The sequence below is a fragment of the Scatophagus argus genome, chromosome 17 (assembly GCF_020382885.2).
Source record: "Scatophagus argus isolate fScaArg1 chromosome 17, fScaArg1.pri, whole genome shotgun sequence".
NCBI classification, from domain to species: Eukaryota; Metazoa; Chordata; class Actinopteri; family Scatophagidae; genus Scatophagus; species Scatophagus argus.
In genome coordinates this window covers 11,385,490-11,406,875 of record NC_058509.1, presented here as the reverse complement: position 1 = coordinate 11,406,875, position 21,386 = coordinate 11,385,490, and the positions used below count along the sequence as shown (strand labels likewise).

The 21,386-nt window shown below is 43.8% G+C and overlaps 1 protein-coding gene across 3 annotated transcripts; it reads right to left on the bottom strand.

Moving 5' to 3' along the window:
- Positions 1-1,080: 1,080 nt before the first annotated feature.
- On the bottom strand, positions 1,081-11,548 carry arpp21 (cAMP-regulated phosphoprotein, 21). Of its 3 annotated transcripts, none has more exons than XM_046417437.1 (20): positions 11,336-11,548; positions 7,350-7,511; positions 7,084-7,240; positions 6,924-6,962; positions 6,754-6,819; positions 6,539-6,650; positions 6,200-6,338; positions 5,584-5,721; positions 5,399-5,492; positions 5,192-5,287; positions 5,049-5,086; positions 4,900-4,956; positions 4,367-4,557; positions 3,721-3,861; positions 3,525-3,637; positions 3,334-3,408; positions 3,086-3,232; positions 2,807-2,909; positions 1,771-1,880; positions 1,081-1,626 (listed from the first exon to the last, which is right to left on the bottom strand). In XM_046417437.1, the coding sequence occupies exons 3-20, from the start codon at positions 7,234-7,236 to the stop codon at positions 1,468-1,470; spliced, it is 1,971 nt and encodes a 656-aa protein (XP_046273393.1). In that variant the 5' UTR covers positions 7,237-7,240; positions 7,350-7,511; positions 11,336-11,548; the 3' UTR covers positions 1,081-1,467. The 3 variants fall into 3 exon arrangements, with proteins under 3 accessions (XP_046273393.1, XP_046273395.1, XP_046273394.1); XM_046417439.1 differs by having other exon boundaries at positions 1,771-1,877; XM_046417438.1 differs by having other exon boundaries at positions 7,381-7,511.
- Positions 11,549-21,386: the final 9,838 nt, after the last annotated feature.

Sequence of the window (21,386 nt, the reverse complement as noted above, 5' to 3'; positions counted from 1 at the left end):
ATCTGTATATTCGAGCAGATATTTTGACATGTAATAGTAGGAAAAGCACAGGTATAAGTTGTAATATTACTGATGGCTGAGTTCCAATTTGCTTCTTCAATTTCAGGGTCCTGGTACTGTGTATTTTGGCTTGCTGTCAGGGCTTATTGGTACAGAGCAATTGTTCATGTTATTAGGAACACCTGGGCTTTTCCTACGGGGACAAATTCAAATGTATACTTTGAAAAACACGTATTGAATGTACATCATTTCCCCATCGATAGATACAGAGTTTCAGTAACTAGGAGTCAACTTACATGAAATGAATTGCGCTCAGTTCTGATAATCAATTAACCGCAATGGCAAAAATGCCACAATTTATTTTCCAGCTTCTCAAATGTGAAAATATGCTAGATGATTTTCCTTTCGAAATGTCAGGTTTCTGGGGACTTTCTTTTTGCAATACATTTCAGCATTTCCCTAACATTTAATCAGTTAACTGGGAAACTATTCTACAGATTAACCAGTAATGGAAACGGATGTTAGTCACATACCTAGACAGAAAGAATGCTGCAGGTACAGAAGTGGTTAAGATGACCTGTGCTGCTTTGCATATGAGGACAGTGAACGGAGTGTTAGAGCAGGAGGGGGCGCTAAAGCCTCAGTGAGGATCCTTCAGCGGATCGATGCCAATGGTCCCTGCTGTTTATGTAATGTGCAACTTGTTTTGTGAAAGTGTGAAGTGTGAAAACCTCAACATTATCACTTGACTGCATGAAAACTCCTTTTATGTGAGATATTTTTCTCCTGATAATACCAGTTCGCCCATAATGATAAACCGTGTTAATGAAAAATCTTTCCCTTGCTTTTTAGACAGTTATTCAGATATTAAGGCAATGATATTCATCCCCAGTTTATGAACTCAGTGGTTGGTTAACGACTCACGTCTCTCATGACTGTTTCACTGTTGTGAACAGAAAGCATATCATCGCATGTGCTTTATTTCCTGGTGTATGTTATCTCCACACGCCTGCATCCACTCACATTAGGATCACCATCAACATCAGAGAAATTTAAGAGCAAGAATGATGTAGAAATGTGATGTTGTCAATCCAGCCACAGCACTTTATTCTATTCACACAGTGCATTTCCTTAAAACACAATATATATATAATTTAATATCAATATAAAACTCCATTTGTGTATATAAATTATGCATTCAATACAGCAGCTCTGATAGGCTATATGTACTATTAAGCTTTGGTACATTGGTACATTTATGTGTGTGTGTGTGTGTGTGTGCGCTCACATGCTTGTTATGAGTGTGTATGATGTACCCTGTGGGCATCATCAGGAAGAAGGCAGGTGCAGGTGAAGGGTGTGAGGGAGTGTGAAAAAAGGTGTTTGTGTTAACTATGTGTGTGTGTGTGTGTGTAAATGAATTCACGCAGGAACCTAAGTATCACCACTCCGTCCGGCGAGGCTTTGTCAGTACTGTGCGCTCCAGGCCGGGGCACCGAGGCTGGCGCAGCTGGGAGGGTGGCAGCTGCTGTGGTGGGTGGGTGGGGGCACCATGCAGCAGTAACCCGCCTCCCCACCAACCGCGGTCACAACTTTGCTTTGGGGATAGGACACTGAAACACCTCCCTGCAGAGAGCAAGAGGAAAAAAAATGAAGTAAAGTTGAAGAATCTGCCAGCACAAGCACTTTCTAAACTACTAAGTGCTTCTTTTGGGGCCTGAGTTGTTCGAGGCTGACGCAGAACGAGACTATTGGGTGCTCTGTGTTTACCTGAACTATGCTACACTGATGAGCGGCCATTGGTGGGAAGGTCCCCAGCACAGCCTGGGCCTGGGTGTGTGAGGACTGCTGCTGCACCCCCACAGCAGGGGCATAACCTGCTGTGAACACACACACACACACACAAACAAGTTTATTAACATTATGTTTCTTCACTGCAATTTGGCAAGAGGTTAGTATAGGAAATAAGATGCTAGAGTTTCACAGTTACAAATTAGAAGAGCTGTGAGGAATGATGTGAAGCTTAGATAACAGCATTAACAAACCATTCTGAGAAAAGAGAGGGCGAATGTTCCACAAATTGCTCATTTGTTGAGAAATAAAAAGCAAAAATGTGTCCACCAAACAATATATGTACACACATATACTGCCTTGACTGTGTAGCTTGTTCTTAAATGATGTAAATGTTATGTAGCTACAGCTGCAGCCAACAGCTTAATGGTCACTGCGGTAATCTCCATAAGACATAAGGCTCACTATTTTCTGACTATGTAGAAACTTTTCTGTTTTCACTTTTTATTAATATTCATTTTCACCTAAAGATCAACATCAAAATCATATATAGTAGTTATATTGTATTTATGCTCGGGGTGGGTTTGGTTGGATACATTTTTAATTCATCAATTCAGCATTTACAGTTAAATCTTTAATGACATTAAATAATAACAACATTTTTCATTTATTCTTGCTGGCTGAGTCATTTGTAGTTCTGTTCTGTTAATGACATTTTGAGTCCTGTGTAATCATATACATTAATTATAGTTTATTTTGTTAACTGACGCCTAGAAGGTGTTGACTGACTGTTTGCAGCACTGACTTGATAAGAGACTAAATTCTAACACATGGCAGTGCTGAAGTGTGTGTCTCCTCCTCCTTGGTGTTGAACAGAAGCAGCAGGAAAAGAGACCGGTTCACTGTGAGACCCTCAGACTACATCTCTGACAGTGTAACGGCCCCCTCCTCTACTGCCACAGTCTCAATCTGTCACAAACACACACACACACATACACACACAGGTAGGGAGTACCTGTTGGTTGCACTGCTTGGCTGTGGATGTGCTGGCTAGGTGAGACAGGCTTGCATGGGTGTTGAGCTGAGGTAGGGTACTGGCTGTAGTAATATACAGGCACCTATAGGAAAAAAATACAAAAATACTTGCTTTACTGTTACCATTATTTACTAAAACTCTTCCTTGAAATGGAAAAATTAGTGTTGACTATTTAACTAGAATTGAAGCCAAAAAATGATTCTTTCGTGTACTTAATCAAAGACAGGAGATGAAAAATATAAACGTTTGTGACTGTACCTGAGGTGAGGGCTGGCAGTAGGTGGGGGGGTTGGGAGGGGGAGCAGGGGCTGCATAGATGAAACCCTGACTGGGAGGGTGGAGGGGTGGGGCTTCACCCGTCGGCTGACAGCTCAAATGAGTGAACTGCGAGGAGATCTCTTCAATCTGTCGAGAAAGGAGGTCACCACACACGGACGCCCATAAACTCACGCACATACTGTAAACGCGCATAAACAGCAGTTATCGGACTGTACGGTGATACATACTGTGGAATATGGCTGTGAGGGAGTGACAGGCAACATCTGTGGAGCTGTGTAAGAGACAGATGAGTACTGAACCACCTGAGAGAGACACACATATGGAGACAGAGCTAAAGACACAAACAGAGACATGTATGTATGTCAGGCTGAGCACGTCTTGGTGTCAAACACTTCCTGCTGTGTGTGTTGTGTGGTACCTGCTGCTGCTGGGGCTGAGAGCCTTGCAGCTGAGCCTGGCCTCTGATTGGCTGCTGACTGTCCGGGGGATTGTACACAGCAGGAGTTCCATCGGGGTTCAGGAAAGGCTGCCCTGAGAGGTCAAAGGGTTGAGTGTGGTAAATGTGTATGTCTTGTGTGTGCAATCTCACTGCCGCCTATGTGTGTGTTACGTACCAGTATGCGGGTTCACTAATATGCTGCCCGGTGGGATCCCGTTCTCCATGATGTAGGCAGAGTTAGGAGGCGGCTCATCTACGATGGGAGGAGGAGAGGGGAGGGGACAGGTGGCAGGCAGCCTGAAAAGAGAGATGGAGCCTGAGAGAGAGAGAGAGAAATGTGGAAGGGAGGGGGGCGGAGACAGAGAGGAGAAAGCTTTATCATAACAGCGCATAACAAATTCCCATTTCAACATCTTAATCTGATAAATAACTACACACTCCACCCCTGCCTATAAACATAATGTGTCCGGCCCCTTAGCACAGTCTCCGCATCCATGTATTTTTCTGCCTGAATATGCAAAGACGACTGGAGGTGTTGTGTGAAAAATGACAGCTATGGTGTGAAGATCCGTGCAGTGAGTTAGATTTTCACACCAGAAGAACTTCCACTGCTTTTTGTTAATTAGATGCTACATAATTTATACACAGCGATTTACCCAAGTGATGTGCTGATGAAATCTGCAAATAAGTTTGCTAGCACACAGGTGCAGAACAGCGAAGTGTCACCCCACAGTGACTGAATTTACACCTCTGAGTGTGTGACATAGATGTGCTCAAAAGTCACTAAGTGTTATTCTGACGCAAGGTTTAAAAAGACACACCTGAACCACATGCGTCCCAGCTGTGGTTGGTGGGCTGGCGGGATTTAGGAGCAGGACTTGTCCACTGGAAGGAGGAATCAGAGTCTGTGCTGCTCCAAGGATGGGGGTCATTGCTATAACGACAGTCGGTGTCGGTGCTACTCTGCCTGCTACTGCCTGTCCAGCTGGAGCCTGAGCTGTCACGGCTTCCCCTGCGAGGCACATCCATAATTATCCTACAGCCTTATTACTGCATGAGAGGCAAGTCACTTATGTGAACGGTGGACAAATGTGGCTTCCACACCTACTGATAGGCCACACATAATGAAGCGATGAAGGCTTTCTGCTACATTCACTTACATAATTCTGAATGTAAAATCCATTTAAAAAATTCTTCAGTTATTTTCACTTGGAATTCACAAGATTTCTGAGAATCTTGAGCGCGAAACACAAGAACTCCAAAATAAATCTAGGTCTCTGCTGCAGACTGTTACAGTCAGGCTGACCAGATTGAGATGATAAATGACTATGCATCCGTGCCGACAGAGCTCTACCTGAAGAGCTGCCTTCTCCTCTGGGTCTCGGCATATGGATTGTACTCCTCCGCAGCCCTGCACACAGCGCACACACACACAGACATATATTAATGTGCTCATCTAAATATAATAAGCTGAAAAAGCACATACACTGCAGGCAAGGTTACCTGGTTTCTGTATGGGCACTCTCCTGGGTGCAGAGTGGCTGTGGAAGTACAGCAGAGAAATTAGTGCATCTCCTATCTGTCTCTTTGTCATATCTGCCTGTCTGTCTTCCTGTCTGTCCTCCTCTCTCTCTCCCCTGTCTCACCTCTGGGTTGAAGATTCGGTCTCGTGCTCGTTGGTACTCCTCCTCTCTCTCCTCCATTGACCTGCTTTGCTTCTCCCGTAAGGGGTGAAGTCGGGTCTGCAGGGAGAACACGAGAACAGGTCAAAATGCTGATAGGAAACAATCAATTTCAATTATAAAGGCGCTCTGCAGAGACAGGCAGCTATAGAAATAAGAGAATAGACAGACCTGGTCATCTGAGCTGTTGTCTCTCTTCAAAATAATCTTCCTCCTCTCCTCTGTCTTGTCCTTATGCACCTGGTCCATGAAACGTGCTTCTGGTCTTAAAGTCAAACAAGCGACAGCCACTGTTACTTCACATTGAAAGCTACAAGGCAAGGGTTGACACGCATGTACTCATTATGTGTGCTTACATGCGAGTGTTGCTGGTCCTGTTGATGATGACAGCCTTGCCTGTCTGGTCTACATTGTGCTCCATGCCAAAGTAGGCCGCCACCCGATGGACCAGCATACGGTGATAGGACGACATGTGAGGGAACTTCTTAAAGGGACTGAGAGAGAGAGAAAGAGGGAAATGTGCAGGAGGAGAAGAGTGAGTGAGAGAGTGAAGGAAGGAAGGGAGGAACGAAAGGAAGTACAGAACAAGGGAGTGATGAAAGAAAGTGGAAGGCAGGAAGGCAGAATCAAGAAAGAGGCAGAGAGTTAGAGTGATTGAGACTGGTTGTATTTTTTGGCTTGAGTCCAGTTTCATCTACAGAAGCTCAAACGCACCCCTACTAACATAACTGGCTCCATGTATTGATCAGTACACTAAATAAGCTGTACGGACAGAATTATAATAAATGAGCTGAAAAGATATCTTAAATTAGCATGAAACTGTATTCAGTCTTTAATAGGATTTAATATGCATATAAGTTTCATATCAGCACATTTTAGCAGCGGTAGATAATTCAATAAGGACCCAAGGTTATGTACGCTCCTTCACACACACACACACACACACACACACACACACGCACACACACACACCTATTGCTGGCGATGTAGTCTATCATGTCCTGCTCCAGTTTAAGCAGCGTCATGCGGTCTCTGGGGTTGCTGTTGAGGGTGTCGACGATAAACTGGTGCAAGTCTATGCCGGTGGAGTCGGTGTACTCCATGCTAGGCTCTGAGAGCGACACAAGCAGGCAGGATATATTATGAGACAATAAAAATAAAACACAGAAAGCACACAGCAATATTAAACACCCAGGAGAACTACATCTAAATAGTGGTACTGAATCCAATTTTATTACATTTTATTTGCTTTCTCTTGTCTCTTTTTATGAAATATCAATCACATACACACACACACACACACACACACACCTTTGGACAGTGAATGTTTCTTTGGATCTGTGCTCTTCTCTTGTTCTTCCTCTTTACAGGAAGTTCTCTCGTTGTCATGGCAGCTAGATGAGATGTTGGTGTCTGGAGATGCCTGAGAGGGAAGAAAATTAAAAGTAATTTGAGAGTGGTGATGATGATGTTGATGATGAGGAAGAGGAGACGGTTAATGATCTGAGTATATGTGCATGTGTTACCTGAGTTTCTTCAAATGGTAAGAACTCCTCGCAGATAGCGTTATGCCGCTCTAACTTTCCTTTGGTCTGAAATACACATGCAAGCAAGCAATATTACAAATTCATAGAGTGGAGTGCAATCGATATTTCAGTGAGAATGAATAATGAGAGGCAGAATTATTTTAGCTTACCTTAACTTTTTTCTTTGGTTGCACCTGGGTACAGTGTTTCTGCAAGTGAAGACACAATTTGTCATAAAGTGAATGCATGAGGGGTGGCGGTGGGGGTGGGTGGGTAGGGCATAATTTTATTATTAATGTGATGCATAGAGCTAAATTTAGTGTCACTCACCTCATGATCCAGCTTCTTACTATCATGGTGACACTCCTTGTCCTCCTTCTGTTTGCAGGGGGACGGACACGACGAAGGGGAGGGGCAGGCGACGACATCACATGACGTCACATCACAGGGTTTTAGGAGAACATCTGCGCTTTCTTCGGCCATCCTTCTAAATGACACAAAACACGGACTCTATTGCTGTGTCTGTATATTTTAATGCTGTTTCAAGATATCTTTGCCTGTATTTGCATGAGTGTATGTGTGTGTCTTGTTGCTACCTATCTAAAGTTGTTTACTGGAGAGCCTCACAGGTGAATGATGAGGTCATATATCCCATGTTCCCACTGGGCAGCCAGAAATGCAATTATCCTCTCTACCCGCGCTCGCCTTCTCTACTGTTCGTCTCTCTGCCGGCTCTTGCCTGGGCAAAGGACAACAGCCTGAAGAAATCGAAAAACACAAGAGAAAACCGTGTTTGTGGTCATTGTACAACAAGAAACGCCATTTTCACACATACACGTAAACACACACGCTTGCATCAAACAGCTGCCAGAACATAAAAGCGTAGCTGCTGGAAATGACACCAAGTAGCTAAGCTTGTATGTTGTTGTATGTGTGTGTTAGTCTCTGTCTAAGGCTCCCAAATGCTCTCCTGGCTTGACAGTTTATTGCTGCTTGAAAGGTATTACTGTAAGCCAAGCTGTGTATGTGTGACGGTAACATGCAGGCCTGTGCTCGGATGTGGTATTTCCTATATACATGTGTGTAGCTCATGTGAACACGTCTGGTCTGTGTGTGTGTGTGTGTGTGTGTGTGTGTGTATGTGTGCGCGTCCTCGAGCTTTTCTTAGAAACAGCAGCTGCGGAGAGTATCATCCGACCAGCCAGCAATGATATTCCCAGAATGCCATGCTCAGTCTCTGATCCCATTGGTGAAAATATTGCAGAGACCAAAGACACAGACAGACACATATACACACACACACACACACACACAAGAGGAAGTGGCATTCCACCATCTTATCCAAAGGGCCAACTGCATTCAGTGGGGACACGTTCTACTGTAACACAGAGCTTAAGGGGACACTTATTGCTTCAACACCTGGGACGGAATAACGAGCTCAGAGGATGCACAGTCCCATAACATGGTTATTTAACACCTGACTGGAGATAAAAGCAGTTTTTCTTAAAAAAAAAAAAAGATCTCTGCCAGTCCAACCAAAGTGGTGTTTACGTCCCCTGCCGCCTCAAAGAAAAGCAATACATGACAGCAGATTCCATCCAGAATAAATATTCTTAGTATGGCAGAGAGGCGTCTGAAATCCCAATATGTAATAGTGCACATTATGGCACGTTATGGTATATAATAGGAATATTATACAATGGAAGTATCATTGTTCTTTTTGTGATATGTACTTCATAATTATTACTATTAGAAAGAATTTACAGCTTAGTGTACTGTGTGGTAACATAACCCTGCAGTGGTGAGATAACCAGAAATGTTTTTTTTTTATTGATGTATGCTGAATAATTAATGAATTGAGAAAATAATCTGCAATTTATTAGAGCAGAAGTGGTGCAGTTTGCTGGGTGCTGCAGTTCTTGCTGAGGTGTCCTTTAGCCAAACACACCAGCTCCATGTGTGCTGCATCGCAACTGACCCTGACCTCAGAGCTCACAGAGGGGAGGGGTGAGGAAAACACCACACGGAAAAAAAGGTGTATGAAACAAAAGAAAGCAGCGAACGGTATTGGAGCTATGAATTTACAGCAACACCAGGGAATGGGAATGCGACATAAGCGGACAGAGAGGGAAAAGGATGATGTGGAGGAAATGAACTACAAGAAAAACAAGATGAATGGAAGCAGGGGATAAAGAGAGATGAGGAAACAGTCTGCAGAGACTTTAAAGGTGAAAAGGGGTGAAGGAAGGCGGAGGAGAAAGAGAGAAGTGAAGAATTAGTGATGGAGAGACTCGCAGCACAGTCTGTCCCCGGGCTTTTCAGCCGACGGCCATGAAGAGGGGATTTGAGTGCTGCTACCAGTTTTTGAGCTGAGCGCTGCAGAAGCGGCCGGCCGCCTGGGGAGAAGGTGTGACACGATCATTAGCGCGTGACGGATGGTGGCGGGAGGCAGGGAGCGCCAGTACCCGCTACATCATCATCCATCTGCTGCTCTCACCGAAGCCTCCAGCCTCAAAGCCACCTACTCACCAGGACACCTTTCTTCTGCAGCCAAAAGCTGCCTGGCTCATCTACACTGACACACGGGCAGGCAAGTGGAAAAATCTCCAACAGCTCATTTAGATGGCCATTGTCAGCTAAACCAACTTATATTAAGTCCTTAAGCCTAATGCAATCCAGTTTATAATTAATACCACTGAAAAAGCTATCTTTGAATACCACAGCCACAATCATCAGTGGCTTTTGTATTGTTTAACCACTGTACTTCATATGCTTGGGTTTATTATCCTGCCCGCTGTACATTTATTAGTACATTTGCCATCACTGAAGACATTCTGCTATGCTTTCTTTTTCATTTCTATCCACTTCTAAACTTCTATTTCTTGAAAACAAACAAAATCATCACTGCTTATGGTCACAGAAGGCTGTTTGCTTTGTCTCTGAGGCTGCAACACAATCTAAGAGGGGTGGGTGTTGTGTTTTCTTCCATCAGCTCGGAGGTCATTAGGGAATAATTCAGTGAGGGACGCCGAGAGAGCAGGTATCTCTGGTTTAATATAATAAATGGAAGTTTTGAGGGAAACTCAGAGGCCTCCCTGCTTTGTTTATCCATAATCTGTACAGGTTTTGAGTCCCGAGTCGGTAATTAGGCTGCTTTCCTTTCCTCCCTCACAACATACGGGCTATTTTCAGTTTTTAATCACCAACCTTTTTTATCCGTCTATATGCACTGTTGCACCTGTGTCTCTGCACCTCTTTTACTTTACCTGCTGTCATTCATTCCAGTGAAATAAAACAGGACAAGAATTACTGCACCCTCCACCTTCAGACACGCAAAGAACAAAAAGTAGGCTGCACGTGAAAATTGAGGTTACATCGCCCTTTGAGTCATCAACACCTGGGCAGCCACAGCAGCCCTGTTGCCAAAGTGACTTGTGGGAGCCACAGCTGTGCGGCTCTGCAGCTGAGCTAAAAACCTAACATGGGGAAAATACCTGCATACATAAGATAGGGTAGAGGGGCAAGTCCCGGCGTTAAGGGGCTAGTTTACACAACATTAAACCCGCAACTCTTCATAACTCTAAACTAGTGATCTCAAGTTTCAACGGAGGTTGAGGAATGTAGGCTAAAACAAACAGTTGTCATCTTCATGCACGACTTTGTGGCATCCTGTTGACCCATATTACGGGACAGAGCAATAACGGTGCATGATCGGGCTTGTGCGATCTAGTTTCGGGACGGGACGCTACTTGGCCAAATGCAGGAAACCGATGGGAACCGTGTGCATGTACGTGTGTGTGTGAGTGGATGTGTGTCGCATTACCCTGACCCAGGCTAAGCTGACACATCGGGCTATTTTTACACCCGGGCAGGGAGTGGACCTCCTGCTCCGGGACTTCACTGTGCTGTCAGCTGCATGTGGAGATCGGAGGACGGCGGGCGAAGGATACACAGCAGGGGCACTCTTGCATGCACTCAGTATTAAACCTACTAACATAACGGGACTTTTGACTCGCAGAGCCACAGTGGAACAGGTGACTTAAGTTCCATTAAAACTGACATTTCTACACTCTGTCGAACGTAAGCAACCAGAAAAATGAGTTAAGGAAAGGGGGGGATTTGCTCTAAAAATCCTGGTTAAAACCCTGATTTACTTCTTCATCTAAGTAACCTTAAACATCGTGGGCTAAAAAATACATAAACATATTTCATTTACTTGCTCTTAAATTACTGCCACCATTCATTCAGCGGTGTCGCTAATGTTACAAAGCCGGGGGGGACTGCGACCGATAGCTTCACCCCGGGGCGCAGTTAGCTTGTTAGAGCCTCTGATTTAACCGTTTTCTCGATGAGCTAAATTGTGACGTTAAATATTTCGTGAAGCTACCGACTTCTTTTATCGCCCCCAACTCATGATCTGGTGTCATTAATACCGCAAAAGTACTGGCAAGAGGGAACGGCGTTGACAAAACACCGTGAAAAGACAGCAAGACGCGTCGATGTCCCCCGGCGGAGTAACCGTCAATCGAGCTAACAGCGGACATGTTCAACCGCCACCGCGGTGACGATGTCGTTGTCTTACCGTGAGGTGATGTTCTTCTTCCTCCGTGGGCTTCTGCCGCTGTAGCCTACCGACCGACCTACTGCTGTACACCCAGTGTCTGTTGACTGCGAGGTGCGTTGCTCCTCCTCCGCCTTTTGCCTGTCTCTGTCGGAGCAGGGAGGGGAGGGGAGGGAGGGAGGGAGGAGGAGGAGGAGGGCCGACAGCTCTGAACCCTGAGCCACGCGCCCACACACGCGAGGAATGCACGAGAGCCAACACTAACGGCCCACTCATCCCCATCTCTGGTGCTGTCTCTCGCTCCTGTATTGTCTGTCTCTCTTTTCCATTTTATTTCAGCGCCCATTGAAACGTCCTTTACGACTGAAATTACTGCAGCAACTGACTTCAACACTTGAAGGGACGCGAGAAATTTTCTCTTATAGCTTCATCGAAAGCTCGAAAAAGAATAACCTAAAAGACATAACCTAACGATTTTTTTATCTATAGATTTAAATGTTGTATTATTCATTGCTGTTTAATAATAACAATTAAAAAATTCAGACATTAAAACCTTCTTATAACCACCCACTCCTTGCTTTGAAACAATACTGCATCAATTCATATTAAAATATAACAGTTTTATTGGTGACAAGAAAATACTGAGGTAAAAATAACTACAAAAACAAAAGTTGTGTCTTTTAGGTCATGTTATGATATCTATTTAACAGTTTGTTCACTGTACATATGGCCGATAAAAAAACTGCAATGGTTCTACCATTCAAAACTGGGTTTTACTAAACTGAGACAAGGGATGGGAGATACACGTACATGTGTACATGTATACTGAGTAAATACATCTTCTATCGCCATTTTATAGTCCATTCAGAGGCAGAACACAGGAATGGCCTTCACCCCAGTTTCTGGCTGCACTGGCCTGAGTGGTGGACGACAGTGGAGCTAATTTTAACTGCCTTGTACACCGTGGCCTGGTTTATCCATTAAAATGCACCATATTTTATTGGCTGATGCTTCACTGTAATGGAGCCAAAAGTACGATGTTTCCCTCTGAAATTTAATGGAGCGGAGGTAAAAACAAACAACACATAAAGGTAGCATTAAAAATACACGAGTAAATATTTGAGGAAATGTACTTTTCTACCACAGGTGATAACTAGCAAATAAATGGCTGTCTCATTGTTATGGTCTATTCCAGGCCAGATGCACCCAGAGAGTCCAGACTTCCCCTGGAAAACCCCACCAACCTGAGAAATATTTCACCAGGCAGCAAACTTGGTTAAGAATGTAAATTAAAAAGAAAATAAGCTTTCATGTCGTTACTTATAATAGCTTATCTGTAAATTTTAGCTCCCTACATTATGGTCGAATGCTTTGAGTGCATTTTAGATAAGGTTTTATTCATTCAGTGAGTATAAAAGAGTCAAATATGAAGACCAACAAGGACAAAACAAGACTTCAGTCTCAGCTTTAGCCCCTGCCAGGAGACGAGGGTATTCAGTGCGTCTGTTTGCAATCAGCAAGCGAGTGTTTTCTATCTTTGCTTTCACTACATCAGACACAAGTAATAAGATATCTTTTTACATGGATGACATTTTGTTGAATGATGCCAAACTTTATATCTGTACTGTAGCCAGGTCCGCTTTAAAAACAGTGAGGTCACTGACTGCATCCATCCTTTAGAAATATAATCAGCTGGCGACATAACAGGATTAACCTGCCAGGGCACTTGAGTAAAGATGAGCCGGCTCCTGTGAACCTCACGTGCTATCCCATCCCATGTGTTTCGAGTTCACTCTTTGGAAATTTGATTATTGATTTTCAGAAATATTGATCATCTAGACTGAAAAAGGACCAAAATTGAAAGTTATTAAAAGTAGATTTTAACACAAGGACCCTCTTCAAGACCATGTGGTCAAGACTTTATCTGCACGTACCTTCAGCCTACAGGATTTTGCTTCACTAGAAGAGAAATGTGGGCTTTCTACGAATACAAATCAAAAATAGTGTGATTCAGTAACTACGTACACACCCACACAGCTTCTCTTTATTTTTCACACGTCTTCCCACTATAAACAGGTGCTGTTGATGTTGCAGCTTAATTCTATGATGTCTGACAGTTCCCATGAAAGCGACCGGGACCAAATGAACGAACTGCAAACACAGACCTGAAAGGTGATGGGAGAGCAGATTCATTCTTATTCCATTAATTCATAGTCTCATTCAGTTCAAAGTCATTCACAGAAGCCATTATTCAAAGACAAAATTACACAAGATATAACCTGAGATCTCCAATATGTGATAAATGTAGCCTGGAGGAGGCAAACCCACTTCACAGCTTCACCCTTTGTCCCAAGATAGAAAATTACTGGTGTGAACTTCTCGAAACACTCTGTGAAGTCGTTAATATCTATATTGAACCAGACTGTGTTATAATAGTTTTATGAATCTCAGATCTTACTTCAACACTTAAGAGAAGACTACAACAAATTGTCTCATATCGTTTGTTCAGTGCAAAGAATGTTTTCTTATGTACTGCACAAAAAAGGAAGTTACCCGTGTCAAATTATGTCTCAGTGAATTAAACAACACTGTACGCCTTGAAAGGCAGGCTTTTAAGAGTTTGATAACATTTGACAACCTCTCATCTGTTATCAAGAGATTTAACATTATTCCTGAGGACTGGAAACAGTATTTAGACTTGAATTTTATGATATTTGTCATCCTGACTCTTGATTTGAGCTGATTTGAGGTACTCACTGTACTATTTTAATAAAAAGGTACAACAGCCACCCCTAAGTGAGGATCACTACTGTACGGATACATCAGTAGCTTTAGGTTAATTAAAACAAAGTCAAAAGATTGTGCTGTACATACTGTATGGACAATAGGCTGTAACAGTTTGTACATATGTGACGTGTTGGGGCAAAAAGACACTGAAGAGCCTCCAGGATATAACCACAAACTACAGAGATGACTGAGCGCAGGCCTCAGGACGTGCGTCATGTGAAAGCCAGCAGACATTTCACCGTGAGAGTGTGTGCATCACTGCTGTCTCTCTCTGTTTCACCACACATTCACACTGTCATGTTTTAATGACACTTCGTTGACTTACAAGGAGCCATTTCACATTGTGCTCAATGCAAATGCAGCAAAAATCAAATAGGAGACATTTAAAAATAAAAAATCCCCTTAAACAAGTCATCAAGCAGACAACTGGTGTGCATATAATCTCAAATCTGTCCTCTCTCTCTCTCTCTCTCTCTCTCTCACACACACACACACACACCTGCTGTCTGCTGCTCCTGGCAGTATGGTTGGCATGCGTTCATACAGGACAGAGACTCAGTGGCGCTCATTTCCAGTTGTGTGTGCACAAAAATACTTCCATGGTTGTGGCTTGTTATATAAACACACCTCATTAGAAAGTGCACAGCTGACTGTGTGTTGGTATGTGTATATGTATGTGTGTGTCATACTCTTACATCAGTTCCAGAGCCTCGCTGAGGTACGGGGATGCTTGCTTTAAGACCTTACTGGAACTGGGATCAGAGTGGCCCTCCTCTCAGGAAGTGTAAACTCACCATCTCTTCTTTTAGACACATAAAGTAGTTCTATATAACCATATATCAAAGCTATGTAACATCAAATATTGATCTGCAAACAGACACTGCTGTAGAGATTTTGAAAATATAATAATAACTGAATAATTTATTAAGCACGTTGTATTTCTAATGGTTTGTTTTGAAAAGGAATAGCTGGACATTTTGGAGAATGTGCTCCCGAGAGTTAGACGAGGAGATTGATGCTGCTCTCACATCTGCTTGGTGAATATGAAACTTGAGCCTGCAGCCAGTTAGCCTAGCTTAGCATAAGGCACTGCATGGGAAAACAGCTAGCCTGACTCTGACTAAAGATAACAAATCTGGCACCACTGAAGCTCACTAATTAGCACGTTACATCTTGGTTGTTTCATCCACAAATAGAACAAAGTGTAAAAACAAAAATCTGTCATTTTACAAGGTGTTTGATTTTTCTTAGCTGGAAGTGGCAACTTTCATGACTCTTCTAAAATGTTGAACTGTTGCTTTTACACTTTTTTTTTGTACTGATGAAACAATTTATATATAAGGTGTTAATTAGAGAGTTTCAGAAGTGCTTCTAGGCAGGTTTTTCGGGTGACAGGATAGTTGTTTCCAACAGTTTCCAGTCTAAGCTAAGCTAACAGGCTGCTGACTCCAGCTTCATATTTCCCATTCAGCCACTCAGCAAGAAAGCAAACACTTCACTTCTAGATAGTTACTAGTTTTATGGATGTTGTTTGACTACCAACAGAAGGCCACAGTTTTTATTTACCATTGCATCACAGCTCGAGTAGCTTACATGACTGCTTGTGAATCTGCCCGTGCAGGCATAGCTTTGCCCTCTGATCATCAGTGTGTGTAAATGTCTGTGTGTGCGTGTGTGTACAAGAGATCGAGTGACACCTCAACAAGTGAAGCTTATAAATATTAATAAGGCTTTCATGAATATTCAGAGGGCAGGGTATGAATATTTAAACCATGATGGAGCATGTGGCCGGGTGACTAGACAGCCACAGACAAGAAACAGACAAATAGGCTTCCTCCTTTGCTTCTTAACCTCAGTGAGAAGCAGCAGCGCAGCCTTTCTTTTAGGCTTCATTAATTCTAATTAAGAATACATAATTTTTATGATTTTGTTTTCATGTGAACTACAGCTCAGGGTAAGAATAATGGTCTTCACAATGTTTTGCAACAGGCTTCCAGCTTCTCTATTCAAATGAGGTAAACCTGCTGAGCGGAGTCTTCCTAATTCAAATGCTGCACATTGTTCAAACTGTAAGGATAATATGAAGACGGAAAATATAGTCCCAATAAAGATTCTGTATGTTTCCACAGAGTTACATTTTAACACTTGGGCTCAATGCTTATTTTTGCTTTCCATGATTGATTTACTGTGCGTTCTGTTTACTGATTTCTGACCTTTATTTTAGTTATTGACAATCATAACTGCGTTCACTTGCGCTGTAAATCATGCGTATCGTGTTACTTTATCTTTAATATATCACTGCTTTCTTCTTCTACCTTCCTTCCACCACCGTTTCATCTGTTTGTTGTTCCTTTTGTACATTTCTTGTTTTTATATACATATCATATGCACTTTAGTTACATGCTAAACAGCACTTACTGGTACTGCAGTGACTATAGGTTGAATCCAATCTAATGTAATTTTTCTGGCGTAAAATATCTTTGCTTATATATTATGTATGAAAGAACATTTGAATCGTTATGACAAAGCTTCATCAATGCCCATGCAACAAAAAGCACAACTCTAAAAGGTTTAAAAATTATATAGTAATATACATTAAATGGATTTTAGAATTCTTTCACTATAATAACATACCACAACAGTTCCCATAAAATATTAAATCATGGCTCTGTACATGTTAATATCCCTACAGGAACTTGTTTTATATGGTAAACCGTTAGAGAGATTCCCTGACAAGGTTACATCTTAAAATAGTGCATAATCATACCCATAGTCACAATGCTGCATCAGTAACACAGATATCACAGTTCTCATTGGCAGGATGCAGGCATGTGTCACTGCTGTTCTGCATCATGAACCAAGAATTTGCTTTCATGTGTATCTAAAGCTGTTGAAAGTCGCTCATGAAATCACTATAGGGACCAGAGAGAGTGTAAAATACAGCATAACACGGGGTCCAGGACACAGAGGGGACCCCTTGAGAAGGTTTCAGTGAAACAATTCACTGATTTCATGAGGGATGACTATCCTAATTAGAAGGATCCACTGACTGCTTCAGTTCACACCCACAGTAGAAACAAAGAACGTTAACCTCGTTTGCTGGGGCTCCTGTGAAAACCTTTATGCAATGTCCTGAACTGCACTAATATCAGGGGCTACCTAAGATTAAAACAAACCAGAAAAAAAAGCCCTGATGTAACTCCCAAGGGAAAGTGGATGATGAATTTAGATGCAGTGCGTCAGCAGTCAGTATTACAAAACTATGAGGAATAACACCGGTTCAAACGTGGGCTGGACCGACAGTAGTGCGCGCTTGGATTGCGCCAGCGCAGAGCTAAAACAGTTAGGAGCTCAGGAGTGTGTGTGTGTGTGTGTTTTTTTTTGGGGGGGGCAACAGTATGCAAAATCCACCTGACTGCCCCCCTCGATCAATGAGAGTGACTCACTGTGGATCATCCGCTGCAAGGAAATCATCCAAGACGGGTCGGTGCTCTGTGGACAAGGATGCGCGTAAATGTAGACACACACACACACACTTATATACTGCATCAGAGTGTATAAGAAGTGTGAAGGTGAAGGAAGCGCACCTGTTCAGTGAGATGGCTGTGTGGGTTTGTGGTCTATAACGGATGTTTGACAGACTGATGAGCTCTGGCACTCACACACCGCTTCCTCCACACATTCTCCTCTCCTCTGCCTGTCTTCTCATCTCTTTAGGCGGTGGGCGTAAACTCCCTCCTTTTCTTCCTAAACGCAGTCTTTCCATCTCCACTCTTTTTTTCCCCCACGATCCTTCTATGCATGTTGTTTTCACTGATTGCGAGTTTGACAGGTCTTCAGAGAGAGAGAGAGAGAGAGAGAGAGAGGGACGCAGAGGGAGATGAATCAAACAATCTCCTCAATTAGACAGCCCACACAAACGTACGTCTGAACTCCATACCATCTTCATCAGTTGTCGCAGTTTTCATCTTTCAGTCGCAGACACCTTTGTTCCCCGAGTTGAAAACACACTGTTCACAACAAAGGCGGAGAAAACCATTTAGCTTTGAAGAACAGAAAGCCGCGACAAGCTTTTAAGGTTTATTTGCATCGAGAGGAGGGAGTCTCTCTGCTTTTTCCTCCATTAATTGACCCGCCAGTTTGCCTGAAATTTGCAAAGGCTGCACAGCGGCCACCGATGTGAGGGCATTCACAATGCAAATGGATCTGTGACTGATTTTGTTGCAAGATTTAAGATGATCTCACATCTCAAGGGCAACAATTCGGCAGTTTAAATGCAATTAACGAGGAGAGAGGAGACGAGGAATTTGTTGTTGTGTTGCAGTGCTGTCCAATAATTACGTCCTGGGAAAAAAACCCCCAAACTTCTGATGTAAGGGGTGAAAACGGCACCGGGACGCACAGCCTCTTTGCTCTTATGTCACAAGCCAGACTTTCAGCTGTCACCGAGAGGTGATGACTAAAATCTCAAAGGAACACACATAACACACACACGCACACGGAGTGAAGAGAGGCACGAGGTAATAATAGGAAGAGAAAGAGAAAGTAAAACACAGGAAGCAAAGAGGCAGTGAAGACAAATAAAGTCCACACAGGACCTCGGGACGATCAACAACGGGATGAGTCAATACTGTAGTAATACTGTGGTGCACTGCAGCATACCTGGAGGGGCTTAGACCTGTTGATGCAATCAGTGGTGGATGTCTGGAGTTTTCTCTTTGCTCCCATCTGTCTCCTCTCCACTTGGCTGTCAACCCTCTCTGTCTCTCACAGCCCCCCCCCACCACACACCATCTTTCCTCCTACAACTCCTGCCGTCCTCTCCTCTCCTCTCTTCGCTCATTACGGACGTCGTTGGGGGAAAAGAAAACGCCTGGTTCTGCAAAAGTCAAAGTCTCAGGCACACAGTCATGTGATTGCAGCCATGCTTGCTTTTGCACTCCCGTGTTGTGATTTTATCGTGTCTTTTGGGGGGTCACGAGGTTCCCCTTGCACAATTTTTCGTTCAAGTATAGAAACAAACAGGTTGGCATTTGAGAGATGTTCATCAGTCAGCAGTGATAAACTTTGTTTCTGTCTCAATTTCTTCCCTCATCTATCTCCTTTACTTTCCTTCTTCCTCCCCCACACATCCTCCTCCTCCTCCCCTGTTTCTCCCATCCTAAGGAACTCATCTTTTCCCTCCCTCCTACGAAACCTTCATTCCTTCCCTTCCTTCTACTTCTCTTAATCATTTCCTACATTTATCACTTTCTCTTTCCCCGCTCCCTGACTCTCAGTCTGTATCATTGACCTGGGAGCCTCTAAACCCCCTTTCTCTCAGCCATGGGCATCATGACCATAAGTCGCAAGGCTATTTATATTTGTTCCTAATGAGGTGAGGTTTCTCTCCGCCATAGCAACGGTCTCTATGGATACCCTGCACTTGGATACCAGATTCCATCCTGTTTTAAATGTCTTATTATGGGCTGCGCCCCCCTCTCCCCTCCCTCTCGTGTGTTGTAGCCTAATTAATTCTGAATTATCGCGCTTTCGTTGTGTGAAGGGTGAAAAAAAAGAGTCCCTCAAAATTACCACCTATGACGGCATCAGCAAAAGTTGACATCAACAAAATACAGATTAGATTAGTTCCACTGGTCAATTTGCAGCATCGAGGAGATCAATATTAAAGCACTTGGGCATGCAACCTGATGAGCAGCTAATTGTCAACTTGTGCAACAAGCCGAAGGGAGCAGAGACCAATACAGGTGCTCTCATTATTTGATATGACACACACACACACACACACGCAGGAGGAGTATCTGTCTTCTGTGCGGTGTGAGAGGCTGATGGGTGTGCTATTGATCAGGCCTGAGTCAGGTGAGGAGTCGCTTTGCAGCACAAGACCCAGGCAGCCGAGCTCAGATCATTAGAGAGCCCTTTCCGGCTGGGGTCACACAGGTGCTGAGACCCGCCATCTCATTTCCTGTCACAGAGCGAGACAGCCTATCAATAAAGAGAAGCTTCTAAAGAAAACCACAGCAGTGAGTGCGCACACACACACACACACACATCTCTCTCTCTCTCTCATATATATATGGTCCATGTGCCTTTGTGTTTACAGTAGACTTGGAAATGTTCCCTCCTCTCTCTTGATGACAGACGCTCTGAGACAGCTGCATGCACATGTACACACACAGGTACACACACACACTCCCTGACAGGTGCTGCATTGTTATGGCATGTCCAACTCTGGCAGCTTGTTTTCCTCAGACCTCTCACCCTGTGTGATGACTCAGAGACGGGGAGATGAAAGGAGAGGCAGGGACAGGGAGGGGGGAGGTGAGGGGAGTAGTGTGTGTGTGTGTGTGTGTGTGTGGTGGTGGTTGGGGGGGTGAGGACTCTGACAGGAGGGATGGAGGGCCTGAGATAGTTTGGGCGTAAGAAGGTTAAGTAAATCATATCATTAATGCTATGTTAAGAGATTGCTCTGACCTCTGCTTGGCTCTCTGCATATGCAAGTGTGTGTGTGTATATGTGTCTGGCCTTTGTCCCACTACAGCAGGTGGCAGCAATGACGTCCGTCTTCTTCCCGCCAGCACACACACACACACACACACACTTTCTCTCTGCCGCTGTGTGCTCTCCAGTGTCAGTCCCACTAGATCCCATCGTGCTTGAAATTCACTCATCATATCGGGTGGCCTTACTGTGCCGCTTGCTGACACAAGTGCGTGCACGCACGCAAAGACACCTACGCACGCACGCCTGCACGCAGGAACACAAGGCGGTGGACTGACTTGATTATACAAGCGGAGCCGCTCAACCTGACAGAGGAACAAGCACCAAAAAGGAAACACGAAAAGAATATAAAAGGCTTATTTGCCCATGTTGTATAAGCATGTTTCATCTTCCCACTCCTGCCTACCCTCACCCACACAGGTTAGATCCAATAGCTTGTGCCAGGCCTCTCTATCGTGCAACACAAACATCTCCGTGTGAAGGAATATTGCAGTGGAGTTCTTTTTCATAATCTCTTTCCTCTTACACCCACACATGCACATAGTGAGGGGGTGAGAGGGAGACGGGGGTAAAAAGGAGAGCTGGTAAAAGAAAATGAAAAGAGAAGAGGTGAGGAGGAGGAGGAGGTGGAAGAGGGGAGGGAGGGGAGAAGTGCTCATGAGAGCCAGGAGGTAGTTGTTATAGTAACTGAGTCTCTATACCTGTCAATCAGATCTATTTCAGGCATCTCGCTTCTATGACGGGGGGGAGCCGTACATAGCAGGGCCAGAGAGCTCTTTCGCTG

Excerpts from the sequence above, each read along its gene's own strand:
- arpp21 (XM_046417437.1), bottom strand. The coding sequence starts at position 7,236 with ATGGCCGAAGAAAGCGCAGATGTTCTCCTAAAACCCTGTGATGTGACG. Across the intron at positions 6,963-7,083 it reads GTAAGAAGCTGGATCATGAG|AAACACTGTACCCAGGTGCA; the intron begins GTGAGTGACACT and ends CTTCACTTGCAG. Across the intron at positions 1,627-1,770 it reads ATCAGTGTAGCATAGTTCAG|GGAGGTGTTTCAGTGTCCTA; the intron begins GTAAACACAGAG and ends TGCTCTCTGCAG.